Genomic DNA, 21,231 nt, shown 5'->3' with positions numbered 1-21,231 from the left:
CATTACTCTTGTTATAATGATATACCTTGGTTATCTTGTTATTCTCTTAGTCTGTGTTTTGGATATTTTATATGTTATTTGGTTAATCTGGTGGTTGTATGAGCAACTCTGTTGAATACCGTCACCTACTTTATAAGTTTTTGTAAATATTCTGTCAACATGAATAAAGACATATTATTATTATTATTATTGTTATTATTGTTATTATTATTATTACTATTATTAAGAAGTCTGTGTATAAAAGAATGAAATGCAGATATTTTGGGTGATTTGAGCTGGGTTCGTGTGTGTAATTTAAAAACAAATTCAATTGTTTGTCCGTTCCACACACGTTTGTAAATATTACATTTGATAAAGACACGGTGTTGTTGAAACAATTGTCATGCAAATTAAGATTTCAGCTATAAATAAGACTCGACCTGTTTTTTAATTTTGCATAAATATGAAGATGTAAATCTTTGTGTGGTTTCAAATATATTATTGAGAGGACCAGTGCTTTAAGAGGCAGTGAATCTCGTTTACTCATTACATTTAAAAAGTCTTGTAGGGCAGCAACTATACCCAACAAAAGCAGATGAATAAAGATAACTTTAGAAGATAGTGGTGTCTACACTTTTATTTTTACTGCTCACAGAACTCGACATGCCTCAACATCGTCTGCGTTTTGTAACGGTGTTTCAATTGATATGATTGGAAAAACGGCAGATTGGTGAGAATGCTCTAAATGTTTTGCCCTTTTTTATAATAGACCTATTTTTACCGCAAGTGCAAGCTTTTTTGTTAATGCCACATTTGGGACATAGAATTTTTCAGAAGGTTTGTTTTCTCGGACAGCCATTTATTTTGTATTTGTACTCGAGGCTTTCATAAACTTCATAAGGATTGGATTTGTTTTTATAGCCAAATAAAATCGTTTTATAACAAATTTGCTGAGTTGCCTTTGAAAATCTACGTATATTGATTTCATAGAAGAGGTGTAACATATAATTCGATGATCAAACGAACTTACCTGGTAAGTGAAGTTCGATCGTAATTATATGTTACACCTCTTCGTAGAAGTCACCCATTCCCGCCCAATTTACTGTTCTGAACAGTACTAAAATGCCCTTTGGCAAATTTATTATAAACGGGCTTTAAAATAGAATGAGGTTAAGACCATAGATGGCGAATATACCGTCCATGGTAAGTTATTCCACAGTTTTTTGGCTCTGCTTTAAAGCTGTGGTGCCACCTAGCGACTAGAAGGGGGACTACACAATTTCGTGAAAATCTGAACTTTTAGTTCTTATTTGTTTTTTTAAATGGATTTTCATCAAGTAAAAGCCACCTCAGTGCAAGTCTTCATTTAACGTTTGATACGCAGTCTTGAATTTAATTCTTCTAGCATTTCTGTTCTTATTGCTGAAACTAAAAGCTTTCTTGTATCTATATTTGTATGGCCTAAGATTTCCTGATTTTTTTTATTTCAATTTCAATGTAGCAGAGAACAATGAGTGATCTGTGAATACATCTACGCCTGGGTAGGTCTTGGCATGTTGTATGGTGCTCCTGAATCTTCTGTTTCAATCGATCTCAACTAGCTAAAACTAACTAAAACTAAAACGATCGTCAACCCGAATTCTAAAGTCATTTTTGCTATGGAATCGTCCGAGAAAATTCTTACTGGTCCGTCACTGACACTGGAGCAGATAACCAAGATTGCGCATGGCGGCAAAACACTGCACCAAACACTTGAGACGGTAACTGATAAATATGAGCGTAAGATTGCCTGAGCATAATTGTAACGAATAACATCCCGGTAGCAATATGGAGACATTGAAACTGATCCTAGTTTTCTCGGTACTGATCGGACCAGGAAGTTTTCATCCCAGGAGCGGTAATACTCGATTTGATTATTACTTTACACTGTATATATTATCGTTAAATCTTAAATATAATTTTCCGTCAACCCGAGATAATCGTCATTTTTTATAATTAATCAATCGATTAATTGATTAAATCTTTAAATTAGTATATAGCACACAAATATCAAAAATGAAAGTTTAATAACATGTAATTATACAGGGTAATGCTTCTATATATCATCTCGCTTGGTTTAAATGGCACCCTCTGTACAGGGCTATTCACTATCTTTTGACACCCACCTACAGGGTTAATTTTGAAGAAGAAAAAAGTGTATATGCAAAAATTGGAAGATTTTTGCTCCATTACCTTATGCGAATTTCAGAAGAAACAAACGACGATCGCAAGCTGTCAAAATGACAGCAACTTTTTTTTAAATGGAATGCCCTATATATTATTAGCTTAAATCGTAGATATTTTTTTTAGATTTCAAAAACATATAGCTTATTGACATTTCAATTAGCCGTCTTCGAGATGCTTCAATTTAAAAATAATAATCATTCGATTTCTGGACAATAGCCATATTGAAACTTGAACAAAATTGGGTTAGTTTTATTTCCTATAATTCTAAAATGAAAGAAATTGTTGAAAAAGTATGCAAGATGTCGCCACGTTCGTATAAAAGCGGCAACGCTGCATATTTGAAAATATTTTAGAGATACAGATCACCTCCTCTTATAACCTGTATAATTCTTAGCCAGATACTTCTAATAACGCATATTTCGATGCGTTGTTGGCGTATAATTAAACTTACGGTATATTATTTGTTAAATAACTTGAGACCATTAATTGTTTATTTCAATAATAAAAATATAAAGTTACTGTCGTGTCGACTCCTACATTAACATTAATATTTTGGAAAACCAATGTTTGCTATACCAGAGTTTCGTCTATATCTATTCCATTCTGTTTTGTTTTATTTTATTTTATTTTGTTTTGTTTATAAGATGCACATAAACAAAATGGTAAAAAATTGGGCGGTTAATAAAAAATAAATAAATTTGCGGGTTAGTTTTCCTAATATCTTTATTTATTTGTCAAATTAATTAATTAATAAACTAAATTAAACTTTACATTGAGTAAATTAAGTCAAGTTTAATTTTCATTCGTTACAGGGGAGATCAAAGTGATCCGGCAGGGTTATACCGAGTACCTTGCTTCGGGGGTGATTCCGGAATTCATGAGGGGGGCCGTCGCGGGGCTCCAGCTGCCCGGAATTTTCCGCGACGACGACAAAACCGAAACTTTGTACGCCGGTCTGTTTTCGTCCGACGACGACGACGACGACGACGACAATTACTGTACGTTGTGCGCGACGATGGTCGATTTTCTGATCGCCCAGAGGCGCGCGGGGGTTTCCAGAGACTCACTGGCGCGCGAGGTTGTCGGATTGTGCGTCGAGTTCGGTATCGAGAACGCCGGAGTGTGCGAAGGAACCGTCGATCTTAATATAGTACGTGTTAAGATGGTTGCCGGAAGACTGAGGCGATGACGGTTTGCGTTCGCAGGATATATTTGTCAGCATAGTCGACAAACATCCCGAACTAACCGGGGGGCAACTCTGCGGGATCCGATTCGAGAACAAGGGCTGCGTCCCGGATAACAAGACCGCAATCGATTGGGAGGTCGATATACCCCCATTGCTCGAGTCGGCCAAACGCAAGGTTAGTTTATGGTGAAGGTAATAGACATATAATTTTTACAAGTTAAGGTTTCGTAATCACAATAAATATTAATAATAATAGTCTTTATTGAGATATAATTATTGCGCAAGGTTTAGACAAAATTACTTAATACAAACTGATATAGTTGCACATCTCAAAAAGATCTTGATCTCAGCTACTCAACATTAACCGAATATTAAAATAACAATGAAACAACAAGCGTTAATAATAGAAAGAGTCCAAAAAATTATTATTGGGAAAATACTAATTTGTTTAGGACTTTTGTAATTCCAATAAGTGGACTATAATTTTTTCCCTTCATACTAGAACATTTAACTGATAATAAACAGCTGAAAAGAGTTAAGCTAGTAAAAGACTTGGGAATTATTCTCAGTCAAACTTCGAGGCTCATATCGAAACTATTGTCAAAAAATGACATTAATTTCATTTTGAGAACTACCAAAGGGTTCAACAAGCATCAGTCAGTAATAATCGCATATAATAGCACGATAAGGTCTGAACTACAGTACTTATCCACAGATTTGGAATACTATTTATAGTAAATATATCATCGGAATAGAAAACGTGCAAAAAAAAAACTTAAAAATTTATAATTTGAAGTCACTTGAAACTCGAAGAAACTATTTTGGTGTTGCTTTTCTTTACAAAATTGTAAATAACCTTGTGGATTCTTCTTTTTGTATCAAACACTTGAGCTTTAACGCTAATCCATATCAGGTGCGCACGAGACTGACTTGGTTAAAATAAAGGTCACTATAGTTTAGACAGAAATTGAGTTTATATGCTTTTTTTTTCATATTTTCATATAAAATTGTGATCTGATGCGCATCAGCTTATACAGGGTGTCCAAAATAGGTGCCGTTTGGGCTAATTTAATTAACCAAATCTCAAGATTTTCAAAGGTAACCTATATTTTTATTCAGATATCAATTCTAGGACAAAAGACACGATAACTTTGTAATTTTTTATATATTTAAATTTGGCTTATTTTTTGAGATATTCGAGGTTTAAGAAAACACCCGTATAAATTCTTATTGAATTTAAAGCTGCCCACATTAGGCAGGCAATATTAGCTATTTTTTAAATAGCATAGACATGATACTTTTTCTTTTAAAGATGTTGTACTCCAGATATACGAATAAAACCTATTGCTAACAATACAGGGTGTCCATTAATACGTGGAGATTTTGAGAAACATAGACTCTATGCTAACAGATTTAATAAAACTTCAGAATATAATTAATATTTAATAATTTAATTAATTATCTAGCTTGATTGAAAATACCTAATAACAAAAATAAATAATTGAAGTTTATAGGTTAACCAAATAACAATAACTTATCTGGACGATTTTTGTTTCACGTGTTAAAAATATATATTTGTGTAATAGGCATGTATTACTGTCTAGGAAAAATGAGTAAAAAAATCTAGACATGAATTTACGATACTTTTTTTTGCAATAATGTTGTTTATAAACTCCATTGCGTATTCATTGAGATTTTGCAAGTATGGGTAAAATAAGAGTGGATTTGCTTTTGAAATGTATTTATTTATTCTTTATTATATTTATAAAAACAATTGCTTTTTTTCGTAGCACATAGCACACGACATTTTTGGCACATTTTGAATGTAAATCCTGAACATTTTGGGAATTTGCACCTCTGCTGCTTATCCAGCCAAACTGCCCAATGACATGTCTGATCCAATCTGACGTCTTTCAAAGGAATTGCTTGAGCTGGTCCTCGGAACTTCTTCATTACAAGTTCTCTTTGTATTGTGCTCCCACTAGGTCGACCGCGTTTAGCGCCATTTGCAGGTAGACCCAATTAGTAGAGGGTTTCAGCAAGTTCTAGTCTGAATGTACCCAAATTGAGAAGTTCTTGAACATAACCCATGAATTTATAACTGCGAGGTCCAAGAAATGATAAAATAAGCGCATGGTCCACTTGCGGCTCTTCATTGTGATGTGTTAACGACCTGTAAATGAATCTAATAAGTCCACGCCTCCCATGTGGACATTGTACTCCTTGATTTCTTTGGGGCATGGAATGGCAACTCTCTCTTTCTTCGATTTATCAAAGCGTGTGACTGTGGTTGCTGGTTCTGCTCCTACGTAAGTGGAAAGAAGGTTAACGGGCTTGTTATCTTTCCACACAACAGCACTTACGTCAATATCATCCACAGTCGCCACGTTTTCCTCATAGAATCCTCTGGGTACATCCTTTTCCATTATAGTGTTTTTTTCAGGCAATTTGCAGTTTCTCAATCGGTTTACTTTTACTGATCCCAGTGAGAAAATTCCTTCCTTAGCTAAATAGGTGACGAGAGGCACAGAAGTATAGAAGTTATCGAGGTATATAATGTGATTCACATCGCGTGATACCATTCTAGCTAACCTGACGACTGTATCGCCAGACTCTCCCAAATCTGGTTCACCAGGTAAGATGTTATTTTTGTAGCCCCTCCACTGTAAACCTTAAACCTATGAACATATCCTTGTAGACTGCAGATGAGATATAATTTGAACCCCCACTTGTGGGGTTTATTGAGCATGTATTGTTTTATGTAATGGCTCATTTTGGTTGCACACATCTGCTCGTCTATGGAAAGCCTTTGGTCTAAGGGAACCTTCCCAAACTGGCAGTTGAGCGTTTCCTCAAGAGGTTTTATTTTGAATAGCCTGTCATAGTCTGGATGATCTTTGGGCAAGCATAGCGTATCGTCGGCAAAATGGAGAGTGGGTCTTATTTTTTCAAATTTTTTTAACGGCATAGTATTTTTTATGTGATCATAACCAAATTTTTCACTCCAGTAAGCCCTGGTGTTTGGAAATTGTATAACTGAGGTGTAAATCAGAATGCCTAGGAATTTATTTAGGATATTTTCATTTATAATTTCAGGATTGGAGATTTGTTTCTGTGCTGCGTATAAGTTACTTTTTAGATCTGATGTAAACTAAAATGAAAATCATACAGCGTGTTACAAGACATCAATGCTTCCGTTATCTGAGTTTCTCCCCTAAAAATAAGGCTGTCTTCGACAGTAACAAGATTCCGTTTTCGCCAAACCAGAGGTCGTTTTGAAATCCCTTGTGATCTACTCCGGGGTGCTGCTTCTTTGGCTTCCAAAATTGACAACTATGAACTTTTTAAATAGAAATATGACAAACAATAAAAGAAAACAGAAATGTCAAAGTTCGTTTATACCTTAATGCGTCAAAAAAAAGATTGTGATGTCATTGCCAACTACATTTTTAAATATTTTGATATTTTTTTATTGTTTTGATGATAAAACGAGCATTTTAAGAAAAAAAAATTTTCACTAAACTTTATGCACCGAATTAACGAAGACTTTTAGTCAACTTTTTTTTATAGATTTATTTATTCAAATTTATTACCTTGGTTAGTTAGTCTATAAACTTTAATTACTAATTTTTGTTAGTTATTTAGTATTTTCAATCAAGCTAGATAATTAACCATTGAATGTTTCTTTAAATATGAATTCTGAAGTTTTATTAAATCTGCATTGTTAGCAATAGGTTTTATTCGTATATCTGGAAAGTAGGATCATGTCTTTGCCATTTAAAAAATACCTTATATTGCCAAAAATTAATGTGGGTAGCTTTAAATTCAACAAGAATTTATACGAGTGTTATCTTCAAAATATTTCAAAAAGTAAGAAAAATGTAAATATAAGATAAATTACAAACTTATCTTATTTTTTATCCTAGAATTGATATCTGTCAAACTGATTGAGTAGTAGCAGTAGGATTAGTAGCATCACAATTTTATATAGACGATCAAGATATGAAAAAAAACACATAACCTCAATTTCTGCCTAAACCATAGAAAATTCGAATAGCGATTTCTTAAGAGAGTGACCTTTATTTAAACCAAGCATTCCAAAAATGACGATATATACAGGGCGACCTATTTAAAATAAAAAGTTGATGTCGGAGGGGACACTTTTGGGACACCTTGTATCAACAATATTATAATATTTTAAATGTTCAAATCCAAGAAACTTTTGCAGGAAACTTTTTTCCGTATCTCTTTTTATCGTTTTATTTAGCACACGGTGTACGTAGGTAAAGGGTAAAACTATGCGACCTTCAAATCGGGAAATCACCTACATGCGGCTCCCACATGCCAAAAAGTTTGCTATGGCGACCTAAAAATTTATAAGCTTCTTGCGAGACCCTGGTTTAAGGTCAGAGGTCAGCCGGGCACCATCAAAATCCTCCACATATCGGACCTGCATTACGACCCGATGTACACCGCGAACAAGACAAACGTATGCGGCGAACCCATCTGCTGTCAAAGCGATCAACCCGAAGGAAACGTGGTCGAGGGCACGGCCTGCGGCTACTGGGGAGACTACACGGGCGCGGACGCCCCCTGGCGGCTGTTCCAAGCCGTCACCGATCAACTAAGAACGCACGTAAGCGTCACTAATTTTTTCATGTCTTTGCGAGTACACAAGCGAGCGTTTACAGGATTACGACCTGGTGTACTTTACGGGCGACGTCTCCAGCCATCGCACGTGGTCGACGAGCGTGAGTGACTTGTCGAGAGACTTCGCCAGAGTTTTCGACGCTTTGAAGGAGACGTTCGATGTGCCCGTCTTTTCGGTGGTGGGAAACCACGAACCGAACCCCGCTAACACGTAAGACCTAGTCTGGGACTCAGAGTTAAAATCTAAGACCAAGCCTTCCCCAGGTATTACTTCGGAGACGACGACGAGTCGACTTTCTCCACTAGGTGGCTGTATGAGCTAGCGGTCGAGAAATGGAGTGACTGGTTGCCTGGGGAGGCGCGCCAAACCTTACTCAGGGGCGGGTTTTATACGGTATCACCACTGGAAGGGTTCCGAGTGGTCGTATTGAATAATAACGTAGCTCACGACGTCAACTGGTAACTAATAATAATAAGCAGTCTTTATTTTACAAGAGTGACGACATTCCCAAATTGCGCTTTTTCATGTAACCACAAGAACAACAGCACCAACACAAGGGCTTTAAAAAAAACTTTTTCTAAACCAAAATAAAAAACATTTCATTTTCAAAAAATAAACTAACATATCATTTTGGTTTACGGGTAAATAGGTTGCGACACAAAAAACATGGAAAAAAATATTTTTAAACAATTTTTTTTTAATGCCAACACATTATTTGGTCAAATTAAAATAAAATTCTCGGTGCTTAGGGTCTTATTCATGTCTGGTAGCAGCCTAACTGCAATATTTCTAATATCTTCCAATCCCAGATTTCCAATTCCAGGTTTCCAATTCCCAGTAATGGACGTCCTCAAATCCTTGGTGCTCCTTAAATACTATATACCGCAAGAACCTGTACTCTTTCTATGGTCTGTTCTGTTCCCTGGTGTTTTCACACCTGGATTGTTGTTCCTGTGTGTGGACGTTATACGAAGATGACCACACAAAGGAACAATAATCCAAGTGTGAAAACACGAGGAAATAGAACAGTAATCTGAGAGACAGAACATTCTGGAAGCCTGGATTGGAGTTTTATACAGTCATGTGTATATGGCATGAACGTGAGACCTCTCTTTCAAGGATTCCAGCAAAAATTCTGTAACCAAGGTTAGCTCATTGGAGCGATGGGGGAAATCCAAATTGTTGGTCGATAAAGCAACCTTTCAGGCGCTAAACTTTCGAACACTTTAAGAATACAGCTCAGGATGGGCCTATAATTGTTGACTTGCCAGTTATCGCCGGATTTTAGGATAGGGGTAATGAAACTTGATTTCCAGTAAGTTGGAAATGTTCCCGGTTTTAATGATTGGTTAAAAATAATATATAGTGGTCTAGAAAGCATGAAGCTGCAATGCTTAATAAGATATAGTGGGACGCCATCGGCACCGGATCCTTTGTTTTTATCTAGAGTCGACAGTATCTCGTAAATGGATGAAATCGAAATGTTCAAGTGTTAAAGGCTGACGTCTCCAAGTGCATCTTCAGAGACACAGCGCCTGTCATTATACATGTTCGTAAAATAGTCTGCAAATAAATTGACCCACAGATCAGGTCACGTCGCCAAAGTGCACAACCGATGGAATAAAATCCCTTTCCGTTTTGCTGCTAACGACCTTCCAAAAATTCTTAACGTTTTCTCTTAAGGACAATTCAGTGTATTCCTGGCAACACGTTGACCCTATTCTCGAGGGTTTTGTGAGTAAATAACTTGTCCCATTCTAACTGCGACAAAAGCTCAGTCACTGCATCCAAGTCCATTGATTTAAAATCTCTATAAAGGCCGTCACCCTTAGAGAAGAACTGTTGGAACGTACTGCAAGGAAACGGTGGTGGATGAACTCTATTGGCAGTAGGGCACTATCACTATACTAGGTCCAGAAGGTTGTCGTTAACGTTCCTGACTGTGTTTATCTGGAAGAGTTTGTGGTAGGAGGATAGGTAAGATAGTAAATTAGTGGATTCGATCTCGCTCTGCGTGTTTCCCGCCAGAGGGATTGCAACTGAGGATAATTCTTCCTTAGTCCACCAACTGTTGGGGAGGTTGAAATCTCCTAGAACGCACTACTGATGATTGGGGTCTTCTTCAACCAGTCTTTTCAGGTGGGAAGTAGGATACAACCAGTATAAATTTGTTGCTATTCAGATTGATGTCAATAAATAAATTTGTGTGTAAAACTTTACTTGAAATAGTCTTACAGACGATTTTAGAACTCCACCTCTCCTCTCAAAGGTACTAGTTTCTGCAGATCTCGCCTTACGGTATATATTGTAACTAAACATGTGTAGTTCTGCACTATCTATATCATTCGTTTCAATGGAGACTAAATTTATCATATTGGGAATAAGACACATTCTCAAAGAAATATATAAGAACGCCAATCTGGGATGAGAAGGCCTGTCTATTTTTTCGCAATGTGTTTAGGAACTCCGTTTACATATTTTAGAAAGAGATTAGGTTCTTTATTTTGCTGTCTTTCTTTCAACTCGTTCTTTATTGCGTTCAAAGTTCTAGGAATATTTTGCGGCTTCTGTCCCATATCCAATGACTGGTGAGCGTTTTTATTACGCTTACCTATTCTCACCGCACTAGCAACATTAATTGGGAAGCTCTTCTTTAAGTTATGGAATGTTAAACAGCATCAAGTTCCGCGACCTCTTTTGCCGCTCAGACACCTCATGCCATGGAGACCCACCGTACTGAGTTCCATGCCTCCTTTTAGAACTTCCCCTTCTAGTACCACCGGCCATTATACCATCCAGGTATCAGATATTGAAATCAAAAATCCAAAATCATCATCCTCAGAATTTGCAATGCATGCGCATATACACTAGCTATAACGGCGGAGTATACAAAGAATTAATCACTTTCAACAGTCAAAATAACGTGTCTACTCTCGTGCGAAGCTCATCTCTTGTTCAACAGGTGGTTGATCGACTCTGTCGACGACCCGTACGAGCAGCTAGCCTGGCTCGTGGAAGTGCTGAAGGAAGCGGAGGACAAGGGCGAGACGGTCCACCTGCTCTCGCATTTCCCTAGCGGCAAGGGGGTGCTGAAGGTTTGGAGTCGCGAGTACAACAAGATCGTGAGAAGATTCGCCGACACCATCGCCGCCCAGTTCAACGGCCACTCCCATTACGACCAGTTCGTCGTCTATTACGACACGAAGGACGACAAAGACAAACCGGTGGGAGTCGCCTTCAACGGGGCATCTTTGACCACCCTCGAAGACGTAAACCCCAGCTACAAGATATACGCGGTCGACGCGGAGAGTTACGTGAGTTGCTGGGGGGAGCGCAACGCCAAAATTTCCCGGCCTGAATATGAAAGAAACAAAGTAGAGTAACAATTTTTTATTATTTTTCAATATAATCACACTTATTACATATCTTTATTAGCAACACAATCCCTTTAAAAAAATATTCTTTTGGTTTGTCTGCAAAATGAGCTAAAACAGCCTGTTTTAACTCAACTTCGTCCTTAAACCGCAGTTCACGTAAGTCCTTTCTCAAATATCCAAGCAAATAATAGTCGCTGGGGGCCATATCTGGACTATAGGGAGGACGATCTATCTATTGGAACCCACACTCTAAAATGGCAGCTTGTGCAACACCGGCAGTATGGACGGGTGCATTATCGTGCAAAAGACGCACGCCTCTGGTCAGTTTTCCTCGACGTTTTACACGTATGCAGTCTCGCAATTTATGTAATAAGGTTGCGTAATATTTACCATTGACAGTGGTATTAGTTTCTTAAAAATCAAAAGAATTCCTTCACAATCAAAAAAGATCGTGGCCATCACCTTTTTTGTTGACTGGAATACTCTGAATTTTCTTGGAGGTGCTTCACCCTTACGACCCCACTCCATTGATTCTTTTTTCCATAGAGGGTCATAATAGAGAACCATAGTTTCATCTCCCGTTACAATAGTTTCTATCACAGGCTTCGGTTCCGACCCACAGAGTTCCAAAAAAGACCGCGCACACTCGGCACGGCGTTGTTTTTGAATAGCCGAAAGGTTTTTAGTGACCCATCTTGCACTAACCTTATGCATACCTAAATGATCATGCAGGATTCGACGAACACTTGTATCAGAAAGCTTAGTAATTTCTGAGATTTCCTTGACCTTTAAACGTCGATCACTCAATACCACCCATTCCACAATCGCAACCAGTTCTTGAATCATCTTCAAGGGACTCCTGCCACATTCGAAGAATATAAAGGAGAACTTTGACCGTACACACCATCCAGCCTTTCTTTAATAATTTTAGGTGCTAACCCTTCTTTTGTCAAAAACTTTATGACTGCTCTATACTCCATTTGCGTTATTTGTGACATTTTTTAGGGCACGTCTTGTTTAAAATGCTGTCAATAAAACACTATTCGACGCAAGACTTCAATTTTTTTTGCAGCCTACTAAGATAATTTTTTTAAAAGAATACAAAGTTTTATCGTTATACTGGAACTGCATCTATGTCAGGCCGGGAAATTTTGACGCTAACCTCGTATATCTTTAGATTATTCTAAAGCCTTTGATCGGCTTGACCATAAGCTTATGTACGCCAAATGCTTCGATGATGTCTCGACTGGATTTTTTGAAAACTACTTAGCTAACAGATATCAGTGAGTTACCCTTGGCAATGTAAGTTCTGAATTTCTCCCTGTTTCATCAGGTGTACCGCAAGGTTCTGTCCTTGGACCTATATTATTCTTAATGTATATTTCTGATGTTTATACATCCATCGAATATTTGAATTTGCATTCATTTGCTGATAACAGTCAGCTATTTTAATCCTTCGATCCTAAATTATTTGATATTGCTTGAATTTTTGGATTGGCATAACTTATTTCTATATTCTTCTAGGCATAATCTCCAATCTCCCAAATCTAATATTGAACAAGTAACCCAAATGTACTTATTAATTAACGGTGAACGTTTGGAAATTGTGAATCGTAATAAAAACCTCGGTGTTATATTTGGTTGTAGACTTAGATTCGTGGAATATGCATCTTTGTTGGTGAAAAAGCCTTATTTGGTTTTGCGCCATTTATACAGGCATAGAACTGTCCTCAATTTCAATTCACGGAAACTTTTAGCTCAATCATTTGTCCTTTCGATTATGAACTATGGTTTAGTACTATATTACCCATGTTTTGATAATATTAATAAATATAGATAACAAAAAATTCAAAACAGCTGTTGCAGATTTATTTTAGGCTTGCGTAAATTCGATAGAATTTCCCATAAAATCCAGGAACTTAACTGGCTAAAAATTGACAGTACTTTGAAGTGCTTTTTGGCGTCTATGGTTTTCCAAATTTCTAGCACATCCAATCCGTCCTACTTACGTGCTAAACTACAGTTTCGTAATGTTCAATCAGTGGCTCTAAGGCACCCCTACAGACTCTCAGTGCTACGATATCGTTTATCTTTGTTCCGCCTATCATTTTCTTTTAACGCTGTTGTCATTTTTAATAGTATACCCGATTCAGTAAAATCGCATTCAATTAAACTCTTTAAAAAATATTTCAGGTTGAAACTGCTAACTTCTCAATTAATTTGATTTTCAATGTTATTCTTTTATTTTTCCATTGTTTCACAATATTATTATATTTATCTATTACATTATATAAAATTTATCAATGTGTTTATAACTTCCTATTTAGTTTTCAATTTAAATATTTAAGAGCAGGTTAAGTGGAGTAGCTTTTGCTAGACTTCGCCTCTTCTCTAGTGTATATTTGTATATAACAATATACAACAATAAAGACAATTTATTATTATTATTATTACTTTGTCAACGGATGTCAAAACGAAAAAAAAAAACAATGTTAGGTAGTGGACGACTTTGAGGAGTGGACGTTCAACTTGACGGACGCGAACACCCACCCGGACACGCCCCCCGCCTGGTTCAAACTGTACTCCTTCAAAGAGGCGTACGGGGTGGAGCGATTGGCCCCCGTGGCACTGAACGACCTTCTGCACCTCATGGCCAGGAATCATTCCCTTCTCACAGACTATCACAGGTGAGCAGTAAGCGAGGGCAAATACAATTTTGTAAAAAACAAAATCCGCGCTAAGTAAAGGTTTTTGCTCAATTCCTTATATGAATTGGTAGGTACCGTTTCCGTAATTCGGATCCGGCACTGCGCGCAGGCTGCGACGCCAAGTGTCAGAAAAAGTACCTGTGCGAAATGTCTACCTCCCGGGTAGACAAAAAGTCCCACTGCAAGGAGCTGAAGGCGCTATACGACGAAAACGCGTGATTTATTTGTTAAATAAAAAACATATAGCACTCGGTCATTCGTATTTGTTGAGCAGTTCGTTAAACACCCCGATATCCGTGACGTAGTAGTCGGGCACGTGCTCAGCCAGATGGCGCCAGTCTTCGACGTCGCTCCGGTGGGCGGTGCCGGACAATACGAGCAGCTTCTGGAAACCGCAGTTCGCCGCGAAGCCCATGTCCGAACTGATCCTAGAAGCGGACGTTTGGGATCGAAATATCGGTAGAATTTTCGCCTCTGCCACACTTACGAGTCGCCTATGAACAAGACCCGCCTGGGATCGGTGATTTTGAAGTTTTCCTGCAGCACCTCCTTCATGTTGACGCTCGGCTTGGCCAGAGCAGTGTGCTTTCGGCCCGTGAGGTGCTCGATCGCCTCTACGTAGTACTTGGGCCCTGCAATGCCGGGTATCAAAATATGGGCGAGCGGCCACGACGCGTTTAATTGATCATTGCACGGCCTACTTCTTTTCCCGAGCGAGGACGAAGCAGTTTGAAAAATCGCCCGGGCGCCACCGCACTTACCGACCATTTTGATACCGTCGCCGAGAGACGTGGAATCGTCGGTGGCGCCGCACAAAAACAACACGTCAGGTGCGGCGTTGAGAAGCGCCACGGCCCTCTGCGCCTTCACCAGCGTGAATTTAAAATCGACGTCGGCTATGACCGCGCCCACTTCAGTTTTCCTCGTCGCCAGGCACTGCTTGCGCATCTCCCACAGTTCGTCGTCGGCGTCGCCAATTTGGTCGGGCTAAAACGCCAACGGAGTGACTGAGTTTATATTTTCCCGTCCGCTTACTTCGAAACTCGCAATCTCGAAGCCCGCTTCGCGAAGCGATTCCACAAGATTCGGAGTACCGATCACGTAAATCGCTCGGTCAAACTTGATCCGTTTCAGGTACAACACGATCGACTTGGTGGGGGTGATGACGTCATCGTCGCCGGGGCTGAACGCTTTCAGCTTCGACCGTATGCGTTCGATCTTGGTGAAACCGTTGTTGGTGAAGTAAGCGACGCGCTTGCCTTGGCTGCGGAATTTTGAGACGCATTCCTGGGCCCCGGGTATGACGGCCCCCGTCAGGACTAGCGTACCTGCGAACGCATCCGGCAAACCCGTAAAACTACGTTTTATCGGAAAGTCAATATTGACTTTGTACCGAAACTGGTTCGATCGTCTTTTGTTTTATTTATTCAAGAAGAAAGGCTAATCCACAGAATGACACAGCTGTCTAATTACAAAAATGTCTTGCACATGGCGGACATTTGTTCCAGCCCAGTTCTAAAAAAAGTTAAAAATCGTTTGAGAAAGTTTTGTTCAGTACATCTTTTACATGAATTGTTAGACACGTAGTGCCTATAGTTTTTGTGAATTAATTTGTGTTTTGTGTGGACGTCTATGGATGTGTGTGCGAGCAATACAGCACACACATCCGGATTTCTTGCATTCACGCCGGTATCTAGGCCAGATGGGTCTGTATATCCCGTATGACATAAAAACTGGAGATGTTAGATGAATCATTTCGCGTCATCATAGGCGAAATTCTCGTTATAGTAAAAAGAAAATTAAGTGTGTTAATCAATTTTCGCTGTTTAAATTCTTGATGAATATTTAAAAAGGGGTCTCAACATACTATTAAATAAAATAATTAATGATTTTGGGTTTTGAAAGCAGTTGGATGCTAGTAGTACCAATCCAAAATTATGATGGAAACCAGTGTAGCACCTTATCAAAAGCCTCGTAGAAATTGGTGCCAAAGACTTTGCTGATGTTACGAATAAATAGAAAATGGTTTGTACTAACCGACCCTTAAAGAAACCATGCTGATTATAATCGATGTCATCTATTAAATTGTATTAACTAAACCTATCCGAATATGCGATTTATTATCGAATTACCCTCGTATCACGCCGCATCGAGTGGTGAATTTTTTAAAAAATAAAGAAAAACGAAAACCCAATACCTCCCGCAATTTGCCCTATGGTATTGTTTGCACTATAATCTTACCATCTATATCGCAAAATACGTAATCGAAAGAATTAACGAAACGCGTAAACTCTTCCCTCGACGCGTGGGCGAGATCTTTAAGTCCCGTCATAGTTTCAAAAACTAATTTCTATCGTAATCGTGCAAGTTCGCGTATCTTATCGCTGTACCACTTAAATATGTTAACACGGCCGCAAAAATCGCTAGGTAAACAATCAACCTGCCGTCTCATCCTCGGAGTGCGCCAAACAGCTTTTTCCTATATTCAAATTACATTATTACCGTCTGTGGGCGATACCGTTAGAATAGGGCGCTCTAAATAATGCATTTTATCGAAAGCAGCTACTGACGTCATTTCGCGGATTCTTCTTCCTTCTGTTATTTTGCTCGTCGTGCACGCAGAGAGTCTATTGACCACTAAAAGGAAAGAGGAAGAATCCACAAAAACAAATGTCAATTCAATTTTATCTTGGGTTGTAGCTGCTCCAGGCAAAATGGCCGCCACGACAGCTGTCTGGTTTTCACTTTTGCGTACCTATTTTTACGCAGTAAACGATTGTTCTCGAGCGGAATAGATCGGACGATTGTCGCCGTAAATGGTCTCGCAAATCCAACCAAGGTAACGGCCGCGATCGATGCAGAAATGAGGAGATAGTGACGTGCCAGCTGTTCGCGATTTCGACTTGCCAAATTTCGAAAACATCGCCGCACTAATGGGCGAGTCGAATGAGAAATTATTAAAGGCGATACGCCACTATCAAGAGAGCTTGGACAGGCACAGTTCCAGCGGTAATTCGGAAAAGGTAAAGGCGTCCGGGGTTGTGATAATTTTTCGGTTCATTTGACGGGTTTTCAGCTGTTGCACGCGCTACAAAAATTATCCAGGCTGCCGATAAAAATGTGTCACTTGGAGGAAACGGGTGTGGGGCGCACCGTGAATTCATTGAAAAAGGTAGGCGGCGACGTGGGAAATTCGGCCCGGGTACTAGTCGATCAATGGAAAGAAATGGTCAAAGGTGAACAAAGCGATACCAATGAAGAGGAGGAAATAGAACCCGCATCGCGCGAGACTGAAGACTCTGACGAGGGAAGCAATACGGAAAGACTGAAAAGCGGACGTGATAGCGACAGTGATGCAAAGGACAGTGAAAGTGACAGTGCGACAGAACGACTCAACGGGACAAAGTCGAAAAGAACAAGTAGTGATGCTAAGGTGAAACAAAGAAACAAGTCAGATAAACACCGCCATAGGGGTCATACAAAAAGACACCCAGTATCGTCTGAAAGCGGTGGATCTAGTGATTATGAAAGTGAGTCGAATAAACATAAAAATCGGCACCGCCGGCATAAATCGCGTGACAAGGAAACGTCCAAAAATAAATCAGGTCACAATGACAAGCATAGGCATCAAGACAGAAAAAAGGACGTTGAACACACAAAGTCAGGTGCCAAAAAGAGCACCAGCAGCAGCGCCAGTAATAATAACAAAGAAGACAAATGCAAAGTAAGCGGTGGGAAGCATTCTAAAAGCTCGAAAAGTTGCAAAAACAGTGAGAAACGGCGAAGAGTGGATTCCTCCTCTGATGAGGATGAGTCCAAGAAGCATAAAGATGAGCCTCTTAAAAAAACGAGTGAGGCCGAAACAAGAAAACAAGATGGCAAAAACAAGGGTGACAGAGAAAAACATTCGAAGAAATCGGATAAAGAGACACATGGGCCCAAATCGGATCAAGGGGGTTCAGGCAAAGATAGGGAATTAAAGAAGAGATCGGATGTTGGCAAAATTGATCGGCATAGCATTAAAAATGGTATAGATTCCGAATCGGGAGCTAGTTTTGCCGAAGCTTTGGGCATGCTTGAGCCCCCGAAAGCCGGTAGGGCGAAGGCCACCAAGAGGAAGTCAGGGAGTGAAGCTCTTTCAGTAAAATCAAAAAGTGCGAAAACCGCGGCTGAGTTAAAACCGGATGATTCGGACGATGAGGAGGCAATTCCGGACCTGCTGAAAGATAAGAAATTAGAGCCGCTGGATATCAACGTTTCGAGCTTGCTGCCGCCGCCCAACTATAAGCCCCTGGGGGCGCCTGTGGAGCACCCGTCGCGACTCTCGCTTAACGACGAAGACGCCCTGAACAAAGTCATTTCGATGAAAAACAAGCGGTAAGTGAGTATAATATAGTATGTTCTTATCTTGGTTGTTACAATAAAATCTTTTTAAATATTTTAATGTGATCACTAGTGTTAAATATATTACACCAATCCAGACTATATGGTTATTGTAGGACAAAAGTTTATTCTGGAAATAAAAGCGCTTGGGCTATGGTGCCGTCCTTATTCGACCTGTGCAGCAGAATTCTGCAGGACAACTTGGACGGTAAATTTAATGTCAGTCTGAACCTACGTCATTTTCAAACTGTACGCCGTTTTAGCGCTGGAATACACCGGTGGGGTCCCCTATTCAATACTAAAACACATACTCGAAAAGGCGAACCCCGATCAGCTGTATATGTTGGAGCATCACAACCCATATCTGATCGATGACACCGACGAACTGTGGCACTTGCACTGCCAAAAGGTGCCGACGTTCAATTGTTTTAAAGGTTAAAATTTTACACAAGCGCCTTTCAGGAATTCCGCAACAAGCAACGCGAGGAGATGGAGTCGTGGCGCGAAATGTACATGCGGTGTCTCGACGAGCGCGAAGCCAAACTCAAAGCGCTGACCGCGAACATTAAACAGTCTCAAGATAAGTCCTTACCCGTCAGGACGACCAAGTTGGCATACGTGGACGACGTGGCCAAGCCGCCTAGGAATATCGCCAGGAAACAGGTCCGTTTATGTCCAGGCATTGTGATAAACTAGACACGGTCAGTCTTGCTTTAAAAACGCGTCGTTGCGAACTGGAATAAAAGAACGGTTTTTTGGGGCACACGCGGCACGTAGAATTGCAAATTTTAAGTAGGGAATACCAAACTATCGGGATGGAAAAATTAGACATTACCATAGAATTCGTTATTGGTTGCGCGATAATCCTTTCGATTCTTTTTCTTTCCGTGCGACCTTGAGCAGCCCGCAGGGATACTATTTTCTGTGTTCCACGCATATTTCAGCATCGCCACGTCAATCGACGACTATTAAAGAGTAGAAAAAAATTGGGCTGCAGGATCGCGTTGGGCTGTCGTAATTGCTTCTAATGCACTTTGCAGTTGAAAAATGGCACAGCGTCCGGCGACAAGGTGCCTCCGCTCTCAATCAAAAGGACCCAGCTGGCGACTGCGGGCGATGCCGGGAAGATAGCTGTGCCGAATCCTGCTGCGCGGGCGTTCGAGCGCAGTAAGTATTTGCTAATCTACAGCGACAAAATCAAAAAAATCTATTTGTTCATATCCGAATTTTGATAACTTGTATCAGTAACCTATTTCTCTAGGAGATAATTGAAAAAATATGGGAACACCAGTTGAATCCAAATTTTTGAACTATCGGGCCGTCGGACAAAGGCTTTCATTGATAACTTTTCATATTCGGTGATTGTGTGACAAATTGAACATTTTGTTTGTTATACAGATTGTTAAAAACCAAAACCGTGGTGTGTACAAGTTTTTTCAATTTAAAAAATAAATTTTACTTGTGTTTTTTAAATGCTAACTTTGTGTAGTGATGAACTGAATTTCCAAAAATTATTTAATAACCAGTGAGTTCCGTCTTACACATTATTAGTTGACTAGGATGGAGTTAGGAGTAAACTGATCTTGTTAAAGTGTAGATTGGTACTTTAAAATAGACGCCTTTTAGTGGCAGTAACGTGGGCAGTTTTTTAATCTATTTGATTCTAATCTAATCTTTAAGAACTGCCAAGTTTGTTTGTTTATTAAGGAACTCTTATGTTTGCTCTGCCACTGCTTTTCAAAAGTATATACGTCAAATTCGTTAATTGCAACTAATACTGACTCTCTGATTTCATCACTCTTGGGATGAAGATTACTAACGTATTAGTTATTTACTTGAAGTGATAAACAAACACAAACACATTTTTTTTATTAAAATGTTATTAAATATTATCTCTATAGGAAAAAATATACGTCAAATGAAGTGTAAGCAAAAGTGAAACATTTAGTAAAAAATTGCAGTCAAAGACAGTCAACTTTTTTATTTCTTAATCAGTTTTTTAAACGTGATACTTTATTGTCGTTTTGTAAAACTTTCTAATGTAAAATAATGTTGCGATTGGATTAGATCTCAGTGAAATATTGGCATAAAGCGCTTAAAAATTCAATTATTTTCAAACATTTAAAATTTTTATTGAGAATTAAAGTTTTATTCAATCAAAAAACTCAAATTTTTCATGGATATAAATATTAAATTGTCATCCATTCATAAGGTATATAACCGTAAAAATTACTTTACTGAAAGCCCTTGTAAAATGGTTTCTTCCTTGATACTTGTAGATTCATCAAATTAACTTTGTGGTAATTAACACAAGTGTTAAACACAATATCTTTATTGTAAATAGGTAATTAATCAACCCATATTCAGTAACTTCTTTTTATCATGTAATAAAATAAATAAAATAATTTTGACCTCTTAGTTTAAAACTTGGCGAACTTTTTTTTTTAAGGCAATCACGGCGGTGGTTCGACGCTGAAGCCGAAAAAGGCTCCCCTGATGGCGAAGATGCTATCCATGCTCAAGGGCGGAAGGTTCGGGCGCCGGTAGACGGACGGCATGGGGGCCCCGCCGTACCCTCGAGATTTAGTAGGTTTTTAGGTTAGATTTGGGAGGCCCTCTATTTTAATTTGTATTAAATTGATCTGTACAGCTTTGCGTCGTTTTAAAGGGAGGGGAGATATGAATGAAACTATTTTAATTAAAAAAATCAATGTTTTATTT

At 38.9% G+C, this 21,231-nt stretch overlaps 3 protein-coding genes across 3 annotated transcripts; 2 read left to right on the top strand and 1 right to left on the bottom strand.

The window, feature by feature from the left end:
* The first annotated feature begins 1,791 nt into the window (after nucleotides 1–1,791).
* LOC132701684 (sphingomyelin phosphodiesterase-like) lies at nucleotides 1,792–14,346 on the top strand. The gene is made up of 9 exons (XM_060669797.1): nucleotides 1,792–1,876; nucleotides 3,018–3,355; nucleotides 3,411–3,566; nucleotides 7,797–8,027; nucleotides 8,083–8,252; nucleotides 8,306–8,500; nucleotides 11,005–11,356; nucleotides 13,916–14,106; nucleotides 14,199–14,346. The coding sequence occupies exons 1-9, from the start codon at nucleotides 1,807–1,809 to the stop codon at nucleotides 14,344–14,346; spliced, it is 1,851 nt and encodes a 616-aa protein (XP_060525780.1). The 5' UTR covers nucleotides 1,792–1,806.
* A 34-nt stretch (nucleotides 14,347–14,380) lies between these two features.
* Nucleotides 14,381–16,753, bottom strand: LOC132701685 (glycerol-3-phosphate phosphatase-like). The gene is made up of 5 exons (XM_060669798.1): nucleotides 16,369–16,753; nucleotides 15,163–15,455; nucleotides 14,889–15,114; nucleotides 14,615–14,759; nucleotides 14,381–14,555 (listed from the first exon to the last, which is right to left on the bottom strand). Exons 1-5 carry the CDS (start codon nucleotides 16,457–16,459, stop codon nucleotides 14,381–14,383), a joined length of 930 nt encoding a protein of 309 aa, XP_060525781.1. The 5' UTR covers nucleotides 16,460–16,753.
* An 80-nt stretch (nucleotides 16,754–16,833) lies between these two features.
* On the top strand, nucleotides 16,834–21,194 carry LOC132701683 (transcription elongation factor B polypeptide 3). The gene is made up of 7 exons (XM_060669796.1): nucleotides 16,834–17,150; nucleotides 17,204–18,504; nucleotides 18,627–18,718; nucleotides 18,774–18,919; nucleotides 18,973–19,173; nucleotides 19,551–19,677; nucleotides 20,960–21,194. Exons 1-7 carry the CDS (start codon nucleotides 17,061–17,063, stop codon nucleotides 21,055–21,057), a joined length of 2,055 nt encoding a protein of 684 aa, XP_060525779.1. The 5' UTR covers nucleotides 16,834–17,060; the 3' UTR covers nucleotides 21,058–21,194.
* Nucleotides 21,195–21,231: the final 37 nt, after the last annotated feature.

The sequence above is a fragment of the Cylas formicarius genome, unplaced genomic scaffold (assembly GCF_029955315.1).
Source record: "Cylas formicarius isolate icCylForm1 unplaced genomic scaffold, icCylForm1.1 PGA_scaffold_5__7_contigs__length_24384050, whole genome shotgun sequence".
Classification (NCBI taxonomy): domain Eukaryota; kingdom Metazoa; phylum Arthropoda; class Insecta; order Coleoptera; family Brentidae; genus Cylas; species Cylas formicarius.
This window is presented reverse-complemented; position numbering and strand designations above follow the sequence as displayed.